Source organism: Ambystoma mexicanum, chromosome 4q (assembly GCF_040938575.1).
Source record: "Ambystoma mexicanum isolate Mex_15411 chromosome 4q, UKY_AmexF1_1, whole genome shotgun sequence".
Classification (NCBI taxonomy): domain Eukaryota; kingdom Metazoa; phylum Chordata; class Amphibia; order Caudata; family Ambystomatidae; genus Ambystoma; species Ambystoma mexicanum.
This window is the reverse complement of record NC_090928.1, coordinates 1,094,396,355-1,094,421,918: the sequence shown is the minus strand read 5'-3', so window position 1 is coordinate 1,094,421,918 and position 25,564 is coordinate 1,094,396,355. Positions and strand designations below refer to the sequence as shown.

At 45.5% G+C, this 25,564-nt stretch overlaps 1 protein-coding gene across 2 annotated transcripts in view; it reads left to right on the top strand.

Moving 5' to 3' along the window:
• LOC138468205 (calpain-13-like) overlaps positions 1 to 25,564 on the top strand; it is a 606,636-nt gene that overhangs the window by 373,289 nt on the left and 207,783 nt on the right. For both annotated transcript variants that reach the window (XM_069608666.1, XM_069608665.1), the window contains exon 14: positions 3,993 to 4,004. In XM_069608666.1, the coding sequence (XP_069464767.1) occupies positions 3,993 to 4,004 (12 nt within the window). The remainder of the gene's footprint in view (positions 1 to 3,992; positions 4,005 to 25,564) is intronic.

Genomic DNA, 25,564 nt, shown 5'->3' with positions numbered 1-25,564 from the left:
GACCTAAGTGTCCCCCTGTCAAATGAGAATGTGCAATTTCTAGCATGATCTTCCGATGATTTTTAGGGATTACTAACTGAGTTTTATTTTGGCCTTCTTTGGAGGTTTCCTTTCTGTACAGTAATCCTTGTTTTATGAATAAAAACAGGACTTCCCATCTCTAATCCTTCCCCTTCAGTAATCAACTGTAAGAAAGCCTCTGCAAATGCTGGATCATTTTGCTGGTCGATGGCTAGGTCAGGAAGGATGGTAGGTTCTTCTTCCCTTTTTGCCTCTGTGATCGATGGTTCATCAACTTCCCTAAAGCCTAAGGTACCTTTTTCAGTTTCTTCTGGTTCACTCTCTATAAAAAAGGGAATTAGATCCCTTTCAAGAATTCCCTTTGCAATTTTTGTCCCCACAATGTACTTCAAATGGAATTTCACCATGGTTCTGTAGGAGAACCTTTATGTCTACCCAGAAGTGCAATCTATGATGCCCACTAGGACATCCAGACCAAATTTCCATGTTAGGCCAGATTTTGGAGTGAATCTTATATAACACCCAGCAGGTATCAAGACTGAGTCTGTGGGAATCTTTCCTCTTTTCCATGGAGGGATAGTAGCTTCGCTGCTGCTACAGATAGTAAAGCCTATGGATTCTTTTGTGGTGATAAAGGGATCTCAGACTCTATGACTAAGCTTCTTGAATGTTAGGGTTCCCCAATTTGTCTCAATTGAGTCGCAACTCACTCCTAACACCATATGTAAGGAAGGCATGGTTTCAAACAGTAAGACTGGCATGCAAAAGTGATCACAGCTCAAGGATGTTTATTGTACTTCAACTTGGTTTGAAAAATGCCTATCTATACCTAAATCTAAAGATGGGAGCAAGCTACGACCATCAAATAATAATAATAACAGAGTCCTAGTGGTGTCTTCTCAAAATAAAAGGGCCTATACTAATAAACGTATTGCCAATCCTTAATTCTAAGTGCAAATAGTGGGGGAAACAATGTTATGCAAAAGAAATGTGTTCAAGAAATGATATGTCAGGATATTCAAGCTATTGGCTTCCCTTCCCGTGTTTTCAGTACAGGACAAGGCAGTACAATTGAGCTTAGAACACTCTCTGGCTTCTTTACCATGAGGATGCAGTTCAAGGATTCAACATCAGGGCCTTCTGTGCCAAAGTCTCGTTGTCATTCAAACTCTCTTATGTCAGACGGTCTAATGCAACATGAAAAAACATCAAATTTCCTTTCTTCTCAGGATTTTCACTTATCCCACTTCTAGTTGGATTTACTGTTCACCCCGGGTCCCCTTCCGCTGGGCTCAGACGCACTTTAACACAAAATCTTCATTTGATCTCCCTCTGCCAGGCTTGATCCAGATCCATGCATGACTTTCGGCTGTGCGTGGGATTTTGCTTGACCCTTCGCAGGACCACTTCAATTCACATTTATATGTTAAATTTCAACTGATATCCATCCGCCATGCTCGGATCAAATGTATCAACTTTCATAACTTCTCAGCTGGATACCTTACAGAGACCTTCAATTGAGCATCCACCTGGTGCCGAACCACTCCGTCAACAGTATTGTAGTTTGTTTTAAAATTCGATCACTCATCAGCAGTTTAACTTCACTTGCGTCTCTTATCACACGCGTTTTAACATGGTTCGCTCCAGGTCTCGCATACAAATTTTCTGCTTGCAACCTTGGCTTCATCGGTCTTGTATAGGTCTCCCCAACTCATCGGCTTTGTTGCTTTTACTGAAGCGGCTTTGTTCTTGGAGCCAAGGACGGTACCACAGTGGCTCATGATTCTCCCCACCTTGATTATTGACGTGTGAGGGCCATGGTATCTCTGACACACAATGCAGGATTCTTCAGTCCGGTTTCCTGGTCTTATGCTTTTTCTCGAAGTTTCTGGAAAGTCACGGTATGTTGTTGAAAAGGTCAAGTGCATTTCCCTCCCTGCGGTTACCTTCGGTTTTGCCGCCTTTCCTATCTTGCTCAGCTGTCGTCTAGAAACTGCTGTTTACTCTAGTGCTTTTCTTCGCTCATTGTGTGCTCTCGTGCTCCACCTTTTATCCATGTGGGGAAGTGTAATGGAAGTCAGGTGTGAGTGATTGCCGATAATTGCCTGACCTAGCCTGACCATAGTATGGTCACGGCACGGGTGTAAGTCTATTTACCCTTAGAGCGGGCTGTCAGTAAGAAAGTGTTTGTGTTGTTAAAGCGGCGGCGGTTACAGTGTCTAAATATCCTATCGGGTAGGTGGGTTAGAATTGGATAAAGGAGGTACATGGAAGGGGATACCATGTCTCATCACCCGGTGTCCCACTCCCGCTCCCCGAAGACCCCTCACCCAGGTGATCCTCCCGCACTGGTCCACCCCCAGGAACTGCATCCAAAAGCGAAGGCCGTGTCCTGGCCACCTGGATGACAGATCCCCAGGGACTAGTGGGTGAGACACCTTCTGGTTTCTCACTGCGCCCCTTACATGCTCACTGCCCCTTACACCAAACGTTATCTTTGGGACTGAATGGCACATCAATGCCTGTTATACTATTGTGTCAAAGGTCACACAATATCACTTTCTATTGTGGTACAGCTTTCGGGGAGGTCATTGTAATTTGGCTTGGTGGCCCACTGGGTGACAAGAAGTTAATGATTCGGCCCCACATCAAGCCTGCTCTAGAGTCTTAAGGCATATGGATTGTGGGCCAGTCATTGCTGCAAGGTTGTGCAAATGGGTCCACCATCCAGTCCCATTATATTGTCCCACTATGGTCGCAAATAAGGGTGGGCAATGATTTCAAGGGTTGGTCACGTGGGCACCTGGTTCAGCGTGCTTGGTAATTATCTGTCTCTGCAGCGATGTGCAGAATTTATTTTCCCATTCAAACCTATCCTTATTGTCAAAAACTACACCACATAGCCAGTCCCTGGTGGACATGCCACCTTTAACCACGTTGCCAGTTTCTCGTGGGCATGGCCAGTAGCCATATTATCTGAGTCAGAGAATCTCGCCACTGCCCATGGCCACAGGCCATGACTCGGACAATTTGGCCACTGCCCATAGCCACCGGCTATACCTCAGTCAACAATGGTATGTCACTACACTATTTTATGTATATACATTATGACACTTTTCAAAAATTAAGACAGAGACACATTTGCCAAACCATGCAAACTTTGCTCACTCCTTGTCACATCAGTGGGTGTGTCCAAACGTTGGGGCAGTCCTCATACTAGGTGTCCAGAATGGCATACTTCCTTCACAAAGCCTGGAGTTTTCAAAATGGTCCTTGGTTTTCCTGTATGCAAACTTACCTGGCCATGACATTCCAAAGTGTAGTCGCCATAGCAACAATTGTGGCCACGCCTTGCAGTTTGCTCTTGTAGCGTAGGATTGCCATTAAGTTTGCCTCACTAGATTGTAGCATCTCACCTGGGATTAACCGATGAATTTCTTCAGGGATACTTATGTACCCCTGCTGTGGATGACCCAGTGGCCAATACTGGTTTTTATTTAATTGGACCTTTGAGAGCCTACATTTGAGAGGAATCCGGTGTAGGGTCTGGAGTGTTGGAGTGATGTGCCATCTTTTCAGACTCAAATAGGCTCAAGCTGTGGCATTTGTACTCTCCACAGGCTCTTGTTGGAGGTCTAGGATGAAGAGCGTGGCTCAGACATGACTCTCTCAGTGGCTGCAGTATGCATTAATATGTGTTTGTGGTGTGTGCAGGCAGCTCTGGGTTTATGTGTTGCCTTTAGGTCGTTGAATATTTTGCATTTTGCTAGGGTAAAAATGGGCTCTAATAGCTTAATTTATATTTCACAATTGTATACGCTGTTCTTAATTTTCTAAAATAACTTAGTTGGTTATGTGCAAATAAATCATGTTTCTACACTGATGTACAGAGGTCTGGCTGTATGATGTGAAATGTTAAGATGTCATTATTATGTTCAGAAATTAATGTGTCCCTTTCTCATTTATTTCAGATTGATCCGAAGGTAAGCCACTTATTTGTATTCTTAATCTGCAATCGCCAATACAGATGTAATGATACCGTGCCTGCTCTGTTATGCTCAGAACAAATAATACATTGATAGATTTCATGGCAATAACGTTCATGTGGTGAGCGTAACTAGCAATGACGAAGCCCTATAAAAGGTTGCAAGCCTGCTTGATGGTCAAACAAATGTGTTTTGAAAAATCTTCTTTTAGATCTGCACCCCCATTATAATTGATTAATCTTTTAAAATGTGCCTAAAACCAAGACCAGTTTCTAAGTACAGGTCCAGGATTTGAAACTCTGTTGCTCTGCTTTGTCTTGCTTCCAAGACACGTGCTTTGCCTCTGAGCAATCCTCCCAGCCCATTAGAGGATGATATTAAGAAATTGCTCCTTGTGAACATGATGACTGTACTTGATAGGTGCAAAGCTGATACTGCAAAATGGGAAAAAATTTTCTCAGACAATATATGGAAGTGGTTTTAGCTGTTTTGTGGTGATGTTGCACGCTATACATAGTAGAAAGTAATGTACACAAATGAGGAAAAGTAACACTATTAATATGTGTCTTCTCAATGACCTATGTGTTTTGCATACTTTTCAATTGTCATCAAACAAAAAGACAAAGCCAGGTTTGAATGATTGTTTTGAGGGTTTGTATAGGGCAAAGGTAAGCGCTGAAGATTTCGTGGCAGGATCCTCCGTAAGAAAGTTTTGAGGGGGAAATTAGATTCCCCTCAATCTTCTGCCCTGAATGACTCCAGTGACATGTGTTTTGCATACTTTTAAATTGTCATCAAACAACAAGACAAAGACAGGTTTGAATGATTGTTTAGAGGGCTTTTATAGGGCAAAGGTAAGCACTGCAGATTTCCTGGCAGGTTCCTCTGTAAGAAGGTTTTGAGGGGGAAATTAGATTCCCCTCAGTCTTCTGCCCTGAGTGACTCCAGTCACTGGCTTGTAGACCTTGATAGTTTGACCTAATGGCCATTAGGACCAAAGGGAGTCACAGATCCCAGCCTGACCCTGATTCAGACGCAAACTTCTTCAGAATGTCAATTATTGATCTATTGCAAAGTTCCATACCATCGAAGAAAATGGCCAGTAGGAAATATGTAGCTTCCTTTTCACTCCAGAATCTGCCACATCTTGGTCATCACTACACTATTAAAATGACTTCCACAGTCTGTTTCTATTCTCTGAGGCAAACCAAACCTAGAGAATTTGTGATTCACTATCAAGTTAGCTGCTGTTTGTGCACTGCAGTCAGGTGCTGGTATGCACCCCAGCCATTTAAACATCAAACAGATAACCATTAACAAGAACCTGTTTCAACGTGCTGATATTTGGACTGGGCCAAAGAAATCTATCTGCAAATCTGACCAGGGTAGTGTTAGTCCTCTTTTCATCAATGGTGCTCTATGTGTTTGTCATGGCCATGAGTGAAGGGGCCAGTCCTTCCTCATCCCCAGGGTCCCATTGGACCCATTCCTGGCGCCTTTGGCACCAGGCTCATTTTAAAGTGAGCTCTGCCCACTCTAGGCCTAGGGCGTGTGCAGCTGGGCCGGGCGTGGCCATGGAAAAGAACTGGAAGGCACGTGCCACATGCCACTAGTCGAGCGGAGTCAAGAGAGTTGTAACAACCTCACACCTGGTCATTCCAGTATTCACAGCCCATCCCCAACAACCATTGAAAGTGAATGCTCTAGAAGGCTACATCGATAGTGGTGCAGTGGGTAATTATATCAATCAGGGGTTGGCTGCACGGATAGGCCTTCCGCTTCAGCAAAAACCACACTCGGAAAATGTCACAGCCGTGGATGCCTCTCAGCTGTCTTCGGGCCTGTGACTCAACATACCGACGAAGGCTGATCTTTCCTCGAAAATGCATCAAGAGTTGCTATTTTAAGGATTTGAGGAGATTACAACACCAGGGGAAACCCATCTTGGGAATCTTGGGTTCATTGCCTTCGCAATATCAAGACTTTGAGGATGTGTTCCAAAAGGAACAAGCCAATACCCTACCACCACACATAACATATGATTGCCAAATCGTTCTGGTCCTGGGAGCACAAGTCCCCTGCAGCAGAATCTACGCTCTGACGGAGCAGGAAAATCAGAACCTACGGACATATCTTGATCAGTATCTAGCTAATGGATTCATTCGCCCATCCAAGTCTCCGGCCTCCTCAGCTCTCTTCTTCGTACCGAAGAAAGAAGGGGACTTCAGGACCTGCATAGATTATAGGGTGTTAAACTAGATTACCATAAAAAAATAGGTATCCTCTGCCACTCATTCCTGAACTACTCGACCAGGTGGGAGAATGCTCAAATCTATACGAAGCTGGATCTGCGGGTGGCTTACCACCTGGTCAGAGTGAAAAAAGGCGACGAATGGAAGACAGCATTCCGAACCACATATGGGCTCTTCGAATATCAGGTTATGCCCTTCGGGCTATGCAATGCCCCAGTCGCATTCCAGTTCTTTATGAATGACGTACTCCACGAAATGCTAGACGTCTGTGTCCTTGTTTATATCGACAATATCCTTATTTATTCCGCATCCAAGGAAGAGCATGTGGGCCATGTAAGAGCCGTATTGGAAAAGTAAGAACCAATTATTCACCAAATTGAAAGAAAAAAAAATTCCAGGTTGCAGAAGTCGAGTTCTTGGGCTTTATGCTTACTCCTCGAGGTGTACACATGGATACTCGTAAGGTGGAAGCAATTCTTCAATGGCCATATCTGACATCAATCAAAGGAGTGCAGAGTGTACTCGGGTTTGCCAATTTCTATCGGCGGTTTATTCCAGGATTCTCGCAAATCGTCCATCCTATCACCTCTTTGCTAAAAAAGAATAAAACATTTTCTTGGACCTCAATGGTGAAAAAGCATTTCAAGAATTGAAATCGGCCTTCACTTCAGCCCCTATCCTCCGGCACCCTCGACCGATCTACCTTATGTGGTTGAGACCGACGCCTCCAATGTGGCTATGGGGGCGGTGTTATCACAGAGAGACCCTGACACCGGACAGTTACATCCTATAGCATGCTGTCCCGCAAGTTTAAAGCACCTGAGAAGAATTATGCTATAACCGACAAAGAACTATTGGCAATCAAAGGAGCCTTTAAAAACTGGAAGCATTACCTCCTGTGGGCTAGGCATACTGTCACTGTTATCACGGACCATCGCAACCTGCAGTATTTAAAAACAGCCAAGCCCAATCATCTCGTCAGTTTCGTTGGGCTCTCTTCTTTGCGGAGTACGATTTCATAATCACGTACCGGCCTGGAGTACGGAACTGAAAAGCTGATGCTCTGTCGCGAATGGGCGATAACCAGGACACATTTATACCATCAGAACCAGTACCAATTATTCCGGCAGAACGAATTCAGAACCAGATTGCAGTAACCACCTGTTGGGAAGAATTAAAGACCGAAATCAATCGCATATGGATCAGACCGCCCAACAAGAATGATTGAGTAAGGGAGATCAGTATTCTGTCATGAACAATTTACCCTATTTTCAGGGAAAACTATACATTAAGGACAAAGAGACCCAGAACAAGATCATCACCAACTACCATGAGTCACTAGTGGAAGGACATCCCGGGATTACTAAGACACGGGCCACGATCAGGAAGAACTATTGGTGGCCCTCCTGGAGAAAGGATGTGGCCCAATTCATTGCAACTTGAGGAGTGTGCGCACAACAAAAATCTCAAAAGACCAATCCTGCAGGATTATTATGTCCCCTAAGCATACCACCGGTTCCTTGGCATACTTTGTCCATGGACTTCATTACAGACTTATCTCCTTGTGATGGCTTCAACACCATTTTAGTAGTGGTGGACTTATTCTCTAAAATGGCACACTTTATTCTGCTAAAAGGACTCCCTATGGCTGGAATCCTGGCCACCGTGTTCCTGGAGCAAATCGTAAAATTGCATGGCTTCCCCTCTGTACTGAACTCTGATCGCGGGACACAATTTGTCTCAGCCTTCTGGAGGAGTTGCTGCTAATTAGCGCAGATTGATCTCCACCTTTCTACCAGTCACCATCCCTAGACCGATTCTCAGACCAAAAGGACTAACCAGACACTGGAGCAGTACCTGAGGTGCATGCTGCAACAGACCGAGGAATCCTGGAAAGATGTTTTGTGGCTAATGGAATTTGCGTACAATAACTCTGTCTACACTAGCATGGGACAAACCCCATTCTTCATCATGAACGGTCGGCACCCCCTGACATCTTCCTTTGACCTACTTGACGAGCTGGAAATGCTGGCAATTACCTCTCTACATAAAACTATTACTCAAACCCTCAAGGAAGCAACAAAGAGCTTAACTAAAGCCAAAGAACAACAAAAGAAGTTTGCTGACCGGCATAGAAGGGAAGCTCCACGCTTCCAAATCGGAGATAAAGTATGGTTAGTGGCCAGAATCATCCCACTAAAAGGACCTCGGGTCTTCCGCCCCAGGTATCTTGGGCCATATCCCATCAAAGCCATCATCAACCCTGCTGCGGTAAAGCTAGAGCTAACAGACAACTTGCAAATCCATCCTGTATTTCACGTTTCTCTTTTAAAACCTCTGAAGCCCGAGACAAGGATTACACAACCACCGTAACCCGAAATTATCAATGGAGAACTTGAATATGAGGTTAAGGACATTTTGGACTCTAAAGTTGTGCGATGAAAACTGTATTACTTGATCGACTGGAAGGGTTATGGGCCCCAAGATCGCACTTGATACCCTGTGGAGTTTATCCATCCAAGAGAGGCGACAAGACCACTTTCTAAATTTCAAGTGTGTATAAGGGGAATGGTCTCGTCCTCTGTTCCAAAAAATACCCCAGTCCTAATATAGTTTGTGAGTTTATCCATGCGCCTCGACTAATCAGGCAGTTTCATCGCAATAACCCCACCAAGCCTGGGCCAGGAGGAGATCGCCCATGAGAGGGGCCTTGAGGGGGAGTGCCATCATGGCCATGAGTCAAGGGGCAGTCCTTCCTCATTCCCAGGGTCCCATTGGACCCAGTCCTGGCGCCTCTGGCACTAGGCTCATTTTAAAGTGTGCTCTGCACACTCTAGGCTTAGTGCGTGTGTAGCTGGGCCGGGCGTGGCCATGGAACAGAACTGGAAGGCACGTGCCACAGGCTCAAAGAAGGGCAAGGTGGAGTTTGTAAGCGGAGCTAATGGGAGGGGCCAGAACCAGCCTATATAAGGCCAGCACATCCACGTGCCCTCGCTTCGCGTTATTCTGCATCCAAGCAGCGTAACGCTCTCCGCTGTACTTACCTGTACCTCTCTGATTTCACAGCCTCATCTTGGAGATATTCCTGAGAACGCTTCTTGCCTGCAGTCTTCCGCCCCATCAACGCAAGCATCTTCAGCTACTCCATCACAGCGGACGCATCTTACCTGCTGTCAGCCACTCCATCTCTGTACGCGCATCCTACCTGCTACCAGCCTCTTCATCGCTGAGCGCGCACCCTACCTGCTACCAGCCTCTACATCGCTGAGTGCGCACCCTACCTGCTACCAGCATCTACATCGCTGAGCATGCATCTTACCTTTTGCCAGCCGCTACATCACTGAGCGCGCATCTTACCTGTTGCCAGCTGCTACATCGCTGAGCGCTCCAGCCGCTACATCGCTGAGTGCGCCTCTTACCTGCAACTCGTTGCAGCCTGTGCCAGACTCTCCTTCTTACCTCCATTCCATTACGGTTGGTGCCGAGTCTTCTTTCTAACCGGCATTCCATCACGGTCAGAGACGCCCTCCTGCAACCGTGAATCTTCATTGAGGACCCAGACACCATTCTTCATCGTTGACCTGCACCTACGAGGAAATAAGAACAAACAGGTTAGAACTCATATGCATTCACACAGCTGCATTATACAAGAGACTAATGTTCCCTTATGAAGACCATCCTACCTGTCACTGTTGAGACTCCATCAGCCTCTAAGGTCTTCCGGACTCTCTTCGATCCAGATTCGCTTCCGTACCTATGGAAATGGAATGAGACATTGCAAGAATTGCTATTAGATGGAATACAGACATTCTGATCGAACTATAATCATATCAAAGACTTACCTTACCACGGGCCAGTGAAGTAACTTGGTCTGTTCTACGCCCCCTTGCTAGGAAAAGCAGGACGGATACCTCAACATCACAAAATTACAGGTGAGCGTCTGTGGGAAAGTGCTTGCCCACCGTATTCTGGCATGAAAGGGCCGGGGGAAGTCACAATATCCCCACTCCATTCTCATTACCTCTCCTCTTCACACAAGGGCAACACCCATCTCCTGAGCCGCAGGTCCAACCACTCTCTGAAGGGGAAGGTGATTTCGAGGAGCCAGGTCAAGGGAGGGCTCCAACTGTGCCCCAACGCCCCCACAGAGACCAGGTGAGCGTAACAGTGTTAGGGAAGCAGGCTGAAACTGAGCACACACCAAACATCTCTGGATTTACAACTCTACATCTTGGGACATATGTGGCCAATAAGCATACTCTTTCAATCTCTAATGTTTTCTGTGAACCTCTGTTTCCCCGCTGTTATTACAACATGGGCATGATGTAGCATCAACCCCAGAAATGACAAGGGGACCACCCATTGGATTTGGCCTGACACAGATTCTCGAACTCATAGTCCATCTTGCAGTTGAAATGTCTTTTTATTATTTAACAGCCCTCTCAATTCTTCTTTCTCTTTGCAGTCCTCATCTGTTAAAGGATTTTGATTTGCATCTGAAAAATGATTGTAGAACAGACCTAAGATGGGGTTCTTCTTTTGTGCCTTGATCAAGTCCTGGTCTCAAAGCTCCATTGTACCACAGGCTGATCAACTGTTCCCTGAGTTTTGGAACGTGTCACCACATCCACTTGGATCTCACTGAGCACGTGCTCAATGGGGAAAAAACTCCCCCTTCTCAGCCCCAATTTTGGCCAACTGATCTGCTTTGTCATTCCCCTCTTGGTGTTCCTTTAGTATTTTCAAATGGCTTTATATCTTTCTCCAGTGAGTGACCAGGTCATGTCATGTCAATCTCTGTACCTAGATTATTGATGGCCTGAATCCGTTTTCAATGTTTGAGTGGCTTTTTGTTACATGGGACCATTCCTCTAAATTTTCATCCCGGTACGTATTCTACAAAACTGTTTCGGGCATAATCATAATCGTTAACTAAAACTATTTCCCTCAATGTGTTCTCCACAGCCCTGGATATTTCTTTGTAAATCACTGCCAATTCTGCAATTTGACCACTTTTGGAATCTAACTTCATGCTTAGTGTTGGGATGCCATTACATTTGACCCACACATTCCCTATTCCTGCCACCAATTCTTTTTCAGAATCTTCCTCTACATGGTATGCACATCCAGCACATACACAGTTGGGACACTACTGCATGCTTGTTCATTGAAGGCTTTGTTTTTGTGACTGTTCAAATTCAGCCAAATTTGTTTTTAACTATGTATAATCTGTGGTGCCCATATCTGCACAGTCAAGTAACTCTGCCAGCCCTTGAGCAACTGGACTCTTTTTATTCAGCCCATATCTAACCCCCACTGGGAATTCCTGCAATGCTAATGTCCATAATGTGATTCTTGACTGAGCTAAGTGCCCTGACCTGATCCATTTACTCTGCTAGAATTGCAGGGGTTGATGATTAGTCTCAACAATTACCCATTATCCTTCAATAATGGGGTGGAAATGCTGTACAGCCCACATAGTGATCAACAGTGCCTTCTCACATTCACTACATTTTGTTTCTACGTGTGACAATGCTTTGCTGGCGTATGCAATGGTTTTGTTATTTAAATAATGTTTCTGATACAAGACTGCTGACATACATTGATCTGTGAACCCTATCTCTATAAATAAATCTTGTTTTTTCTTTGGAAAAACTAAACATGGGGCTTTTATCACACACTTTTTGTTTAATTCGGCTACTGCCTCACATTGTTCCTTTCCCCATTTCCAGGGCACTCCCTGCCTCAGTAGATTAGTCAATGGATGTGTGATCTCTGCATATTCTTCAATGAACGTCCTGTTGTAACCTGTCATTGCTAACAAACTCTTCAAGCCCTTCAGATTTGTTTTTTAAAACCTTTATTTTTGTATTTTTTGTAAACAAAGCAAATAACAGGCCATGAACCGGCCGCAACTACATTCCTGTTTATCCCCACTCTCCCCAACCCTCCTCCCAGTTTAACTAAATCAGAGTTAAGCGTGCATCAGGCAGATTTACGTGGTGCCGTTGTCATCCATTTGGTCAGGAGGTGTTTGTCGCATTGCTGCTGAGGACGAGTTCTGTGAAGAGACTGTGTTTGCAGTGGTGATCAGGTATGCGATATAGGGTCCCCAGATGTCGGGGGGTCGAGCATGCAATGGGAGAGTCTTTATAAAACTTGTCTCTACATCCTGGAAGTAGGTCACCTCATTTCGCCAACTTTGGAGACTCGGATGAGGCCCTCGTCCTCAGTTAATTGCGATCCTTCTTCGTGCCAGAACAAGCAGTAGGCTTGCCAGTTTGCGTCCAGAGGCTGGTAAATGCCTAGTTAGGCCAAGGACTGCCAATGTAGGTTTGGGGTCCAACTGTGTCTCTATAATTGCTGAGGTTTTCTCAAGTACCAGGTTCCAGAATGAGGAGATGCGTGGACAGTACCACGCTAAGTGCATGAAGTCTGCACCAGAGGCGCCCCAGCGGTTGCATTCTGCCAATAATGTTGGACGTTGTGCATGAAGCTTCGCTGGTGTGTGATACACTTGGTGTAGGTAATTGAAGTATATTTGTTTATATCGTGTATTTAGTGAGACCTTCTGAGTCTGCTGTAGTATATAGGGCCAGTCTTCGTCTGCTATTGAATTGCCAAGTGCTTTTTCCCATCTTCTTCTGGGGCCTGTAAGTAGGCGGGTTGTGTCGACTAGGAGCAACTTGTAAATCCTCGAGACAAGTCGGCCCTGACCCTGAGATTGTATCACCCCGTGCAGGAGTTCCCACATAGGTGGTTGATGTGGAAAGGTGGCAAGGGTGGTTAGAAGGGCGTGGCGTAGCCGGAAATAGATGAACATGTCTAGGGTGTTATTGCATCCCATGTCTCGGGCCTGTGTTGGCGCTTTGAATATGCCATCTGGGAAGAGGTCACTTAGTCATTTTATATGCAGTTTGTTGGCCCATTATAGGTAGATACTCTCTGTGGTTATGGGCAATCCTGGTATGAACCTTGCGGGGATGAGAGAGGAGAACCTGGACTGCATGTCACTCTTTTGCGCCATTTTTTTCCAGATGGTGTAGGTGGTGAAGACTATATACATTGTCGTGTGAGGCACTTGCTGCTGTCCAAAGATGACGGCTCTGAGGAGATACGAGGACGCCAGGGCTCTTTCTAGCTGGACGTGGGGCCTGATAAAGCGTGTAGCGTACCAATGGCCGAGAAATTGGGCCTGTGCGGCCCAGTAGTAGCGTTTCATGTCCGGAAGAGCGAGACCTCCCTTCATCATGGGTTGGATCAGCGTGGTGAAGGCTACTCTCGCTACCTTGCTAGCCCACAGTAGGTCGGGAATCATGCTTCTGATGCGACGAAGAAAGCTTTGTGATAGCAGCAGAGGAATGTTAGAGAACAGGAATAGAAATGTAGGTAGGATAACCATTTTAACCAGGGAGACTCTCCCCCACAACGTAAGCGGGAGAGGTTTCCACCTGTTCACTTTGCTTTGAATTGTTTCTATTGTATTTTCGTAGTTGTCGTGCATGATATCACGGCTGGAGCTGGACAGCAGAATTACTAGGTAACTGACTTTCGATTGTTGCCACCGGAATCCAAAGTCGTCTGCGAAATATTTAGTGTTGGTGGTCAGGGGGAAGACTACGGATTTCGAGTGGTTAATTTTCAGCCCTGAATCAGGTGTGCGATGTTGAGTCTTGAGGAGTGGGTCAGGCCCGGAAGCGGTGTAAGATCATGTTGGGTTCCTCCTAGCACAATCTCTCATTGGTGGCTGTGGATCATTTTCTGCTGGTCTGCATCCCATTCCTATCCAAGAAGGCGTTTGCGTTTTCTGGTGAGTTAAAGAACTGTGCCTTTCCATCGTGCTGAATGCATAATTTGGCCAGAAACAGCATGGAGTAGAGTAGGTGGTTGTCTTGCAATCTGTGCTTTACTCCTGCAAACAACCTCCTCTGTGCTTGCACCACAGGAGAGAAGTCCAGAAACAGCTGAATATTGTTGCTGTCGAATTGTAGTACGCCTTTCTCTCTGGCCAGGCATAGTATGGTGTTGCGGTCTTTGTAATTGAATAGCCTAGCTATGATCAGTCTCGGAGCTGCTCCGGGGATGGGGCAGGTAGCAGGGACCCCGGTGGGCTCTTTCAACCACGAATTGCTGGGACAAAGCAGAAGCTCTGAATAGTTCTTTGCAAATGTTCTCAACTAGGTCTTCCATCTTTTTCGGGTTTTGTTGTTTGTGCACCCCAACCATCCTGATGTTGTTGTGCCGAGAGCGACCCTCTAAATCTTCATTTCTGGTCGTGGCGGCATTCATCTGTCCTTCTAGGGTGGAGAATTTCGCTGCAAGTGAGGCTGAGCTGTCATCAAGGGATGAAACACGTTTGACCGAGTCCAGCCTGTCTCCGTGCTTGTCTAATCTATGGTGTAGCCGATCAACCTTGGAGGACAGGGTGCCCAGCTTGTTATCAAGACTGCCGATGCCTGCCTTCAGTTCCAACAGGATTTCTTTTATGTCGTTGTTCAAGGGTGGTGCTTCGTCATCTTCTGCCATACTGGCAGGGGACTCCGGACGGTCGCTGTGCTTGGATAACTTGACCACGAAACCTGCCTCAAAGTTAAAGTTTTCATTGGGATTTGTCAGTTTTCCCCATCTTGCGGGGTCTGTGTTTGCTGTTAGAGAATTTGCCGTGCTGAGTGGGTCTCCTTGGCTATTAGTGTGGGGAGCAAGTGTTCGCTGGAAGTCGCTGCTTGGAGTGAGTGTGGTGATATGGACCTCACCGGCATGTGTGAGTCACAGGATGCGCCGCTATGGGGTTGTGCCACCTTGCCAGTGCAAGGAGATTGGGTCAGGTCTACCTGGCTGGCGACAGGGTCGCCTGGAGGTGAGCTGATGTTGACGGCGCAGTGCGATCTTTCTGATGCAGTTGAGTGACCTGAACCTTGCTGTGTGCGGCTGGAGGGGGACAAGGTTTCCTCGCTTGTGTGGAGGTGTTGCTGGAAGGGAGGAAATCAGGTCTGAGGTGAGGAGGCCACCAGTGGTTGTCTGGTATCTTGAAGTGAAGTCAGGATCTCCCCTCCTCTTGTGATGTACCACTGGGAGAAATTGGGGGCATCAGGAAGTCGCGCTCTCTCTGTGTGCGCCGAGCGCAGTTCAAATATGGTGCATGGGTTTGTTAACCACTGTTGGACTCCCCCGGGGTGTTGCCGTGTGGTACACTTCTGTTGTGCTGCATCGTGCTCCCGGGGACCCGCCGCAGCCCCGGGGAGCAGGGTCCGGCGTTGTGGGGCTGTTGTTCTCCTTCACGGAGCTGGGAGTTTGAAGGTGATTTCCTCCCTTTCTGCTGTTAAGTCGACCTTCTTGCTATGCAGGCGGGTGCTGTGTGCCGGGTGTCGCCTGTCCCACAGAGGCCCAGTCCTGAAGTTGTGCTGCAACGTTGTGCCCCGTGAATTGCCCCGTGAATTGCCAGGCCGGGTTGGGTTGGTGAGGTGCAGGGGCTGCTGGGTTTTGGTTTCCTCGTAGCAGGGGTCTATGGCCCAGTCTTATCCCCTGGTGCCCTGCCAGGTCTGGAGGGAGATGGGCGGGTAGTATGGAGGGGGCTGCTTATGCCTCACCTTGATCGGAGCTATGTCTTGTTCGTTGGGGAGTCACTTTCCCTCTGCCAGATGATGGAGCCGCTCTGGCGAACTCGGCGCGGTGTCCCATCCAGTGCCTCTCTGACCACGGTGCACCACCAGAGGCCCGACCTCAGCGTCTCCACTCGGGCAGCGCTGCAATACCCCGACAGGCGGCCTCCGCTGTTCTACGTTTGGCATCCCGGACGTGGATGGCCTCTGATGCTGTTCTGGTCATCATCAAGGATAGCTGTCCGGCAAGCCATGTCTGCCTGTTGATCCCCTCGTCTCCCTCTCAGGATCCTGCAGTTCTGCAGCTCTGACGCTGGCTGGGGCTGGATCTCTTGGTTCTCAGCTTAGAGCCACAGGGTGACATGCTCCGCTCGCCGCGTGTTAATACGAATCGGGCTCTTGAGGTGTTTTTTCCCTCCTCTCGACCTCACTGCTTGTTCCTTCAATGTTCAGAAACAGTTATGCATCGACACCAGCCTATGGACGTACTGGACCGCTTGATTATCAGGGTTAATTCGGGAGCTGCGATGGAGATCACAGAGGAGCCGCCATCTTGGTTGGGCCTCTAGCGCCCTCTTTAAGCCCTTCAGATTTGTGGGATCTTAGCTTCGACCTTTTTTCTTTTGTGGGTTTAACTATTGCTCTGTCACTTCATGTCCCAAGAAATGTACCCTTTTCCCCACCACTGCACTTTCTGCAATTACACTTTTGCCACAGCCTTTTGAAGCTGGCTGAGCACATGTCTTACTTCATCGAAGTTGCTTTGTATGTCTTCATTCTGATTCAGGACATCATCCATATAGACAACAGTTCCTCTCTTGACTGCATCTGGGAGTGTTTTGTACAGGAATATCCCAAACTCACTTCCACTATTGATATACCCAAAAGTAGTACAACGCCACGCATACTCTAGTCAATTAAACGAAAATGCCAATAGATGTTGTATACCTTCAGCTAGGGGCACACACCAACACCCTGCTGTAAGATCCAAAGTGGTAAATTTTTTTGACACTTGAATCCATGCAAGGCCTTGGTCAATAAATGGAAGCGGCCACCTTGACACAGGTACCCTCTTATTTAATTCTCTAAAGTCTGCACATAAGCGCCATTGGGCTTCAGCACACCTAATATGGGTGTGTTTGAAGTACTGTGAATTGGTCTAACAAAATATACATATTTTAATATTTCTGCCAATGATTCTAAACAGGCCAACGGTACCTCATATTGTTGTACAAATACAGGTTCCCTACCTACACTTTTGGCAGTGTAGCATCAAGTAGATCAGTGTGCCCACAATCATAGGTGTCTTTGGCAAATACCTCTTTGAATTCCATGAATATTTTCCTCAACTGGTCTTTCTTTTCTTTATTGGTGCAAGCATCCGTGGCTTGAATTTTCTCCTCAACCATCTTAGAGAATTCTGGGAAATCCTCTCAAGGAGGAATTTCTGTACATTCTTCTGGGTGGCAGCATCCCTTTGGAGAGACGCCACCCTCAAGTATCGTGGCATTCAGCCTCTACTTCAATTTGCTGTTTTTCCTCATGTTCATTCACCTGAAATAGGATGTAATCGTTCTCATGATATCAGATCACATAAATCGGTTCATAAGGGTATGCTGACTGAATGTTAAAAATCCCCTTTGGTATAGAATCTAAAGATTTAGGCAGTTAACCCTTTGAGGTGACATAACTTTTAGCAATATCCCCAATGACTGGCTTGTTAAAATCTGCAGTGTAGTATCATTCTTGCATTGCCATCCTGAGTGGTGTCCCTTCTTCCAAGTGAACATCCTGACATCCTTTGTTATTCACCAGAATTCGAATGGTACCATCCCCAGCTTCCACCAAAGTTGTATAGTCACATTCTATACCCTGCTGTCTCATGGATTCATTGAGGCACACAATTGCATCTGGCCCCTTCATTTGTTGCCCCTTTCTATACTTTAATGCCATTGCGAACTGCCTTCTGAATACAGGAATGGTAACATCCTTCTTTACTTGTAGCTCAATTGCATATGGCATTATTTATGCACAATGGTAGGCTTGCCTTCTGTCCTCAAATTCAGGTGCTGGCTGCTCCACGCAGTCTAGACCAAATCTTTTGATTCAAGAAATCTAAAACCATACACATTCTGTGCATGATGTCATTTCCCAAATAGAAATTGTCTTTGGTTCCACTTACAATCCATAAATTGTGATTAATATTTGTGGACCCTATTGTGATTTTCAATATGCATCTTCCAACAATTCTTTGTCCCAAATCAGGGCCATCTAAACCAAATATTTGCTGATGTTTTATTTATAAAGTCTGCATTCCTTCACTGTCAAGCATTTTCTGGCCAACCCCTTTCTTTCCTCTAGCTTTTAAGCTCTACTTACTCCCCTTTCCATACATTTTCATAATGTACCCATTTTCATACATCCTGTCTTGAGGTCATCAGTCAATCATCTCCCCCCCCTTTAGCCAACACCCCAGTAATATTTCAAACCATTCCTGTTTCTCCGTAGTGACCATTATACAGCACTCTACTGCAGCCGGATTGAATGTGCTACATAGCATCATGACATTGTCTCTGCTTTCCAGTTTAAACAAATGAGCTGTTTTCACAAAGCACATCCTGCTGCCTCACTGTGCTCTGAACCTCACGTCCATAAAGCACAGTGAAATTCAGCTTTCAATACTCTTATTTATTTTCTAGGACAACATTGGGGTGTGTCTTCATGCACCCTCTTCCTGCAGTATATCTGTGCCCTAAGTAAACCCACTCTCATCTCAATAATTACTAATATTAGTCTTGTTATGTCTTGTTAAGATCAGTTAAGATTAGTGATTAGTAGTATTAGTAATTAGTCGTGTTAAGATTGTTAGCACCCTACACTACATTGTGCTATGCCAAATCCCAAATCAGCCCCTCTTTGCATTACCCCAATGTCTCACATCATTGCTAAGTCACATAGCTAACATGTGTTACAACACTATCGTCATTTCTAAAATGGTATACACAACCTCCTACAGAAGTCTATGGTGCCACTAATATTAGTGCACGTTTCAAATGTGTGTACTAATTATCCCTACAGGTCACAGCTTCATGAAAGGGGTTTACACTGTGCTGACACACACTGTGGCATTTTGTAAAGCTGAAGGTTGATGGCTGGAGGGTGTCAAATCAATCATAACCACAGGTATTGCCATGGGCAACCCACCAAATAATCATGTTTTCAGTTTCCCTTGCCAATACGGAAGGGTATTAACCAAATGGAATTCAGGCTTGTTCCCTCTCCAAGAGGGGCAGTACATCACCAACTGCTAGATCACCTATCCCCTGCACATATATTGTTGCAACTGCATGTTAGGGGAGTTTTCCTAAAGTCCACCTGTGGTAAGACTTTAACAAACTGCTAGCATAAGTCTGTACTACTCAAAGGTTTAGTAGAATGGCAGAGCAGCCAGGCTAATACTAGGAGGAGGATTTGAGCTGCAGATAAGTACACCAAACTCAATAATACATTGGCCCAAAGAAACACTTACACACTTGTAGTTATAGTAAAATAGTTATTTATTTTATATACACATGGATAAAGTAAGTACTATTTCAAATAAACACAAGAGGAAAACAATGCAGTTTCTAATGTGAGTAAACCAATAGTTAGGATTTATGCAGGTTATGAACAAAGTTCAAGGTAAGCACGATCAGTTTCTTTTAGCCACTCAGACAATGTTCTGTTGTTGGAATAAAAAGGTTTGTTCAACACGAATAATAGCAGGTCAGTGCTTTAAGAAGCTTGCAATACTTTTCAGAGTCCTTAAGGCTTTAGCAATCCATTCCTATCTACGTATGAGTTCTTCAAAGTCAGATTGGAGGGAAAGCAGATTAGGCACAGCAGCAGAAAATGACAAAGTTCCAAAAGATTTTTCTGTTACAAGTAGGTAGACTGCATTAGAGGGTCAAAAAGCTTTCAAGGACCTTGGGAAATAATATGTATGGGTGGACAAGCGTGAGGCCTATGTGAACGGTATGGGTGAACACCCTAACACCGGAATCATTATTTCAGCAGCACAGGAGCCACAGAATGACTTGCGAAATGTACTACCACGAATCCCACAGTACCTTAGGATTTGTGAAGACAATGAAGCTGGATTCCTGCACGGTGCAGCAGCTGTGGACCCAGTCTCCTGTTCCTTGTTCGTGGTGATGAAACGAGGAACTCTGGAAGGGATGTTGCTGCAGCAGTTTAGAGAAAGGGCTTCCAGCAATGGATTCTTCTTGCACCAACATCAGTCTGCAGTTTGCCTCCTTTTCACAGGCTCCATGGGGGAACGGTTCTCGGCTGAATGATTCACCTCGCTGACTCTGTCGTTGGCTCTGGTGAGGAGACTTTGAGGAGGGGATTCTTGCTTCTGGAGGTCCTGAAGGAGTCCACTGAAGTTTAGCGAAAGTTTGTTCACGGGAGGATGATACACCACAAAGTGGTCACAGGTCCCAGGGTATAGGCGGTTTGCAGCACAGGAAGATCACAGCATATTGTGGATTGGCTCAATCTGCAGGTTGTTTTAGGACTGATTATTCCCACCAGTCCAAGGGAAGGAGTGATCCTCTTTGGAGCTCCTCTGTTGATTAGAAAATGGGGTCTGGACAGCAGTTGTCTCTTTGTGGTTGCTGGTAGGGGCTGCAAGTGTCTCTGGTCACCTTCTTCTTCGGTTCTTCTGTACCAGTGTTCGACTTGGCTTTTGCCTCAGGATCCTCGCCTTTTATCAGAAATTCATACTCATGCTCTGAAAACTCTCCCTGTAGTTCACAGAAAAGGTGGTTGGCTGTACAATCAGGAAAGCCAGCCCCCAGTGGGAACTGGATTCTCTCAGGCACACCAGAAGACAAAGGATAGCAGAGATTTGGGATGCTCCCCCATTTCCTGTCCTGGAAAATCTGCCTGCCTCTACTCTCCGCCCTCTGCAACTCATCCAAAACAGGACTGCAAGACTTGTCCTTGGCCTCAAGCCCAGGGATTGTATCTCTCCAGGACTAAAATCTCTGCACTGGCTCACAATGGTGGTGAGGATTAAGTTCAAAACCCTCTGCATTGTCCACAAGGCCTTCTGGGGCTTGGGACCTCAATACCTCCAACTCTCTCTTCCTAAATATCTTCACTCATCTACCTCCAACTCCCTCCTGGTCAGTCGCTTCTCCAACAACGAGTTGGTGGTAGATCTTTTTCTTCTGCCGGGGCCTCCCTCTGGAACAGCATCCCTGCCCGCCTGAAACTTGAAGAGAACCATCTCCGGTTCCAGAAGCACCTCAAGACCTTCCTCTTTGCTTCTGCTGTCTCTCCTCCTCTGCCCTTCTGATCTCCTGGCTGGATCTGAAACTGCACTGGTTACCTGGCCACCCTTTGATCTCGGGCCCAGGCCCCATCCCCACCAGTTGCACACCTGCACTGTCCCCCTGGCAACTCTTGCACTCAGGGACTGTTCTGAATCCCCACAGCCTCTACTAACACTTGACACCGGATATCTGCACTTACCCTTGCACTTGCCACCAGCTGTCCACACTTTTATTTATAGTCCTTATTAATCTTACTGTTATCATATGTACTGCACTGCTCCCTCCCTTTTCCCCCTGCACTTTCCCCTTCTGCCTCCTGCACTTGCGTGATCTCAATGTCACCTGGCCTAGAAGGATCGCTGTCTCCTTCCTCCATTGCCTCGTTGCGCCTTGAAACACTTGTGTATAGGTGTGTTATAAATGCCTTATCATATCATATCATACACATGGGAGCCTCAGCAGGCTACACAAAGGGTTCCCGCAAAAGGCTAAACTCAAACCAGAACCTCACCCACCCATAATGGGAGAAAAACGATGAAGAAAGGACAACCACATGAAAAATTGTGATACAAGAAAGAAGCGACCCTTTGGGTCAATGGTGACACTTCTGTGTGTTACTACATCTGTGGAAACAGCCTACGGTCAAAAATAAAAACAAAGGTCAGCAGAAGACGTCCACTACCACCATTCATAATTGTATGCTTGTCACTGTAACATAAATGCTACAGGGGCAGTGAGAAAGGGGATATTAGGTAACCCATCTGCACTCCACATAAGGTAGTGTGTGCTGATCTCACAAAGGGAAACGCTAAGAAGGATAAAAGGTACTGTTCTAACTTTGAGATCAGTAGAATAGTAAGGAATATACAAGAATCTAAAATTGAAAGGTCAAAGGGCTCCCTACAACACTGCACAGAGGATGTTGTGTGCTGCGAAAGTAAATTACAGATGCCTTTAAAAAGTAGGAAAGCAAGACTCTATAAAATAAAGTAAAGCAGAATGAATAATGGTTCCCAGAGTCAGAGCAAAAAAAATAGATGAGGGGAATGTGGCTCCCCTCACTCAGCAGAATAGGAAAAAGGTCCAAGAGTTCAGCAAGAAGTGCTGGGGGTCTCACAGATAGAAGGGATCTGGCATAAAAATAAGAAATCTCCCTAACGCTGCAAACCTGAAGTTTGTGGGTGGACGGTTTGAAATTTACCATAACAACTGGTGATCCCCCACAGCATTGTTTTTCTTCCTCGCATGCTGCTTCAGAAGGGAAACGACCATATGGAAATCATTTATTTGTTTATTTTGCGTCGGAGCCCGCAGGCATCAGGGTGCATCATATATAAAGCACACAGGTACAACAGGCTTACAATTAAACAAACAGTAACGCTTGGTGCAGTAATGCTTGGCGCCATCCCAAATGTGCCAGTACAGCCCAAACCTCTAGGTCAAATGTGCCAGTACAGCCCAAACCTCTAGGTCACCTCTGCTCTGCATGAGACCACAAGCAATCCTAGACATGTTTCAGCCTCCTTGGACATTGCCTGGGAAGTGTAGCCTCACATCTGAGTATACCCATCAAATTCTGGATGACATTTGCAAAACTAATAGTTGGAGGGTTTTGCAATAACCTTACCCACTGGAATTGCTCGAGAAAGACATTCAGACCATCATTTTTAAACCTGTGGCTGACACCAAATTGATCGGATTGCTGCCATATATTGTGGCATGCTGCATTCGTATATCCTGGGTGCCGCAGGAAAGTGTTTTACAGTGGCGATGCTGGAATAGTTTGTGAGCAAACACATAATGCACATGTTGTAAAAGGCTCCTGTGTACTGTTGGTGGTCTGGCATGTTTTTTTTACATGTGTTACTCTACAGAACCTATTGCAAATTGTATGCCATTTCCTCAAATTGTTCTAAAAGATTATACTCTGAAATGCAACATATGAACCCATTATTGTAAACACTTTCTTGGGGGATGGGCCTCCTTGAACCATCATAGATTCCTCGGAGCACCATTACTACTCTCAGTCACTCACAGTAATTCAGGGGACATATGTACCTTCCTCTACTAAAAGTATTCACCAGCTGACACTGACCTTGTATCATTTAAAATGCCAGTGCCTTCTTAGGAGCTGCTTGCCCCCTGCCCAAGCACCAAACGGTGCCCCCGACTGATGGCGACCATAAGGAGGAGACAAGCTCTGTCCTATTGAATAAGCACAGATGTTGAGTGTGTGTTGGCACTTGAAGAAATTATAATGTAGGTGATTTTAGAAATTGAGAACTTATTGAAGCACTGCTATAGATGGAAAGACATATGATTATGCAAACATGTATTTATTTTTATTTTTCTACAACAATTTTTTATGACAATTTGGGTTGAAATACATGTAATCTGAAATGTGCTCATGAGGAAATGTGCTCATGAGGAAATGTGCTCATGATAACTCTTTTTTATTTGGGTATAGGGTAAAATAGTTGATTAAAACTATTCACATTGTACATAAATACAATTCGTATAGTCCAAAGTACAAATACAAATAAAACAATGCTACAAACCATACATTATTACACTACATAAGATCAAATCATCTCACATATCTCATTTAGTATCCAATTAGTGATAGGGTAGGGTGAATCTGGGTCTAATAGCAGAAAGATGCCGGTCAAGTGGCACAGTGAGTAGAGCTGCTTTGACATCCGTGCATTGCCCGGCAGGGCCAAACTCAGCCTTTCATCCTTCCGAGATCGATAAATGAGCACCACACACCATGGGTAATAATAAGCAGCGCTCAGATACCTGAGGGTTCGTAGTGCTAATTAAATGCGAAATTTGTGTTTGTATTTAATATTTTACCCATCCATCCCTGACCGTCTTCTCGCCAAAAAATACTAGCCATCAAAAGCAATATATTATTCAGAATACGGCTCAACCCAAAAATATGCTTGGAATAAACGAAGATGCAACCTCTTGTTGCAAACCAACTTTCAGACATCGAACCTCTGCTCGGACCTGAGAAAACAACAAAAGTACTAGCTCAAAGCTGTAGAACCATCAAAGACTAAGGCATATTAACTAGTTAGCTGGGTGGTAGTCCCAGCAACACTAAGCACCCTGTTAACCAGATATTAACTTAGGAGCTGAAGACTCGGCCCTAGAGACTAGTTAAGTCCCTTGCAATTACCTAAAAGCAATATTTGTGCTTTTCTCTTTTCTAATGAATAGCCTATTTTTGACACCCCTCTGCCATCCACTTGCAAATGTAGGTTGTTAGTGTCTTTAGTAAATACCGTGTAGTGATCTTGTTTCACAGCTGGCACGTTATGAATCGACTTCAATCAATACAAATAAATACTGTGTTTTGTTAAAGGGTGTAGTTCTTGACAACCTTACTTGAAGATTCCATTCTGTGTACACTGAACCAGGAATACTTGGACACCTTCGCTGCTAACTTCCCCATCTGGGGAAAACAACCTAGCCCCAATCAATCCTACCTAAGTCTAAGGAGCTATACTATATACTTTTGCCAAATTAACCTTTACGAGCGAAACACCTCTGAACCAAGATGAGCTGTTGGCATAGCCTTTACCTGCCTTTCTACTTCTTCCGGTCAGAAAAGGATCTCATCACATTTGGCGACAGATGCTGGTACGGGCAAATACCTCACACAGGTTGATTTGGTTTTAAGCTTCTCACAAAGTAGCTTGATCTTATGAACAACCTGAATATTGGATCTGGGGAACATGCGTGAGGTCTAGCAGCTATTGGACTCACACAGAAGCCATCTTTCCTGCAATGGCTACCTATAGAGCCATTTACAAAAAATGGCTCTACATTCGTAAGCTCCTTGTAGGTTCATCACATAGTATCCTGTATACTATATACTCAACAAGACAAGTAGTAAACACGATAACGTATAGAATGTAAGGACAGTTAGAACAGTATGCATTTTAAGAACAGGTGCTAAAACTTCCCCAAGGCGAGGGTCAAATTACAGGCCCCAAGGCAGTGGGGTCTTTAGCTTGGTCTTTAGTGCTGATATCAGGCATTAAAGCCCTTTGCCTAGGGGTTAACAGAGATTATTACCCCGGGACTGGTTGCGTCGGGTGCTGTAGTTCCACGGTACTAATAGGGAGAGTTGGGGGGAAGATTAATGGAGTCAGGGCACTGGCAGGAGAGAGTCAAGCAAGGCAAGGGACAGTGAAGAAGGGTCAGCCATTGCAATACGTACAAGGAGGACAGAATTCTGGGAGGGCATACATTGATGCAGGGAAGTCGCAGAGTGTTTATGGCATCATGGATTGCAAATACCCTAGCATGCCTCTGCAATGTTGTTGTGAGCAGTGTGTGTGTGGGTTTGAGAGTGTGCAGTTGTGCTCTTTTTT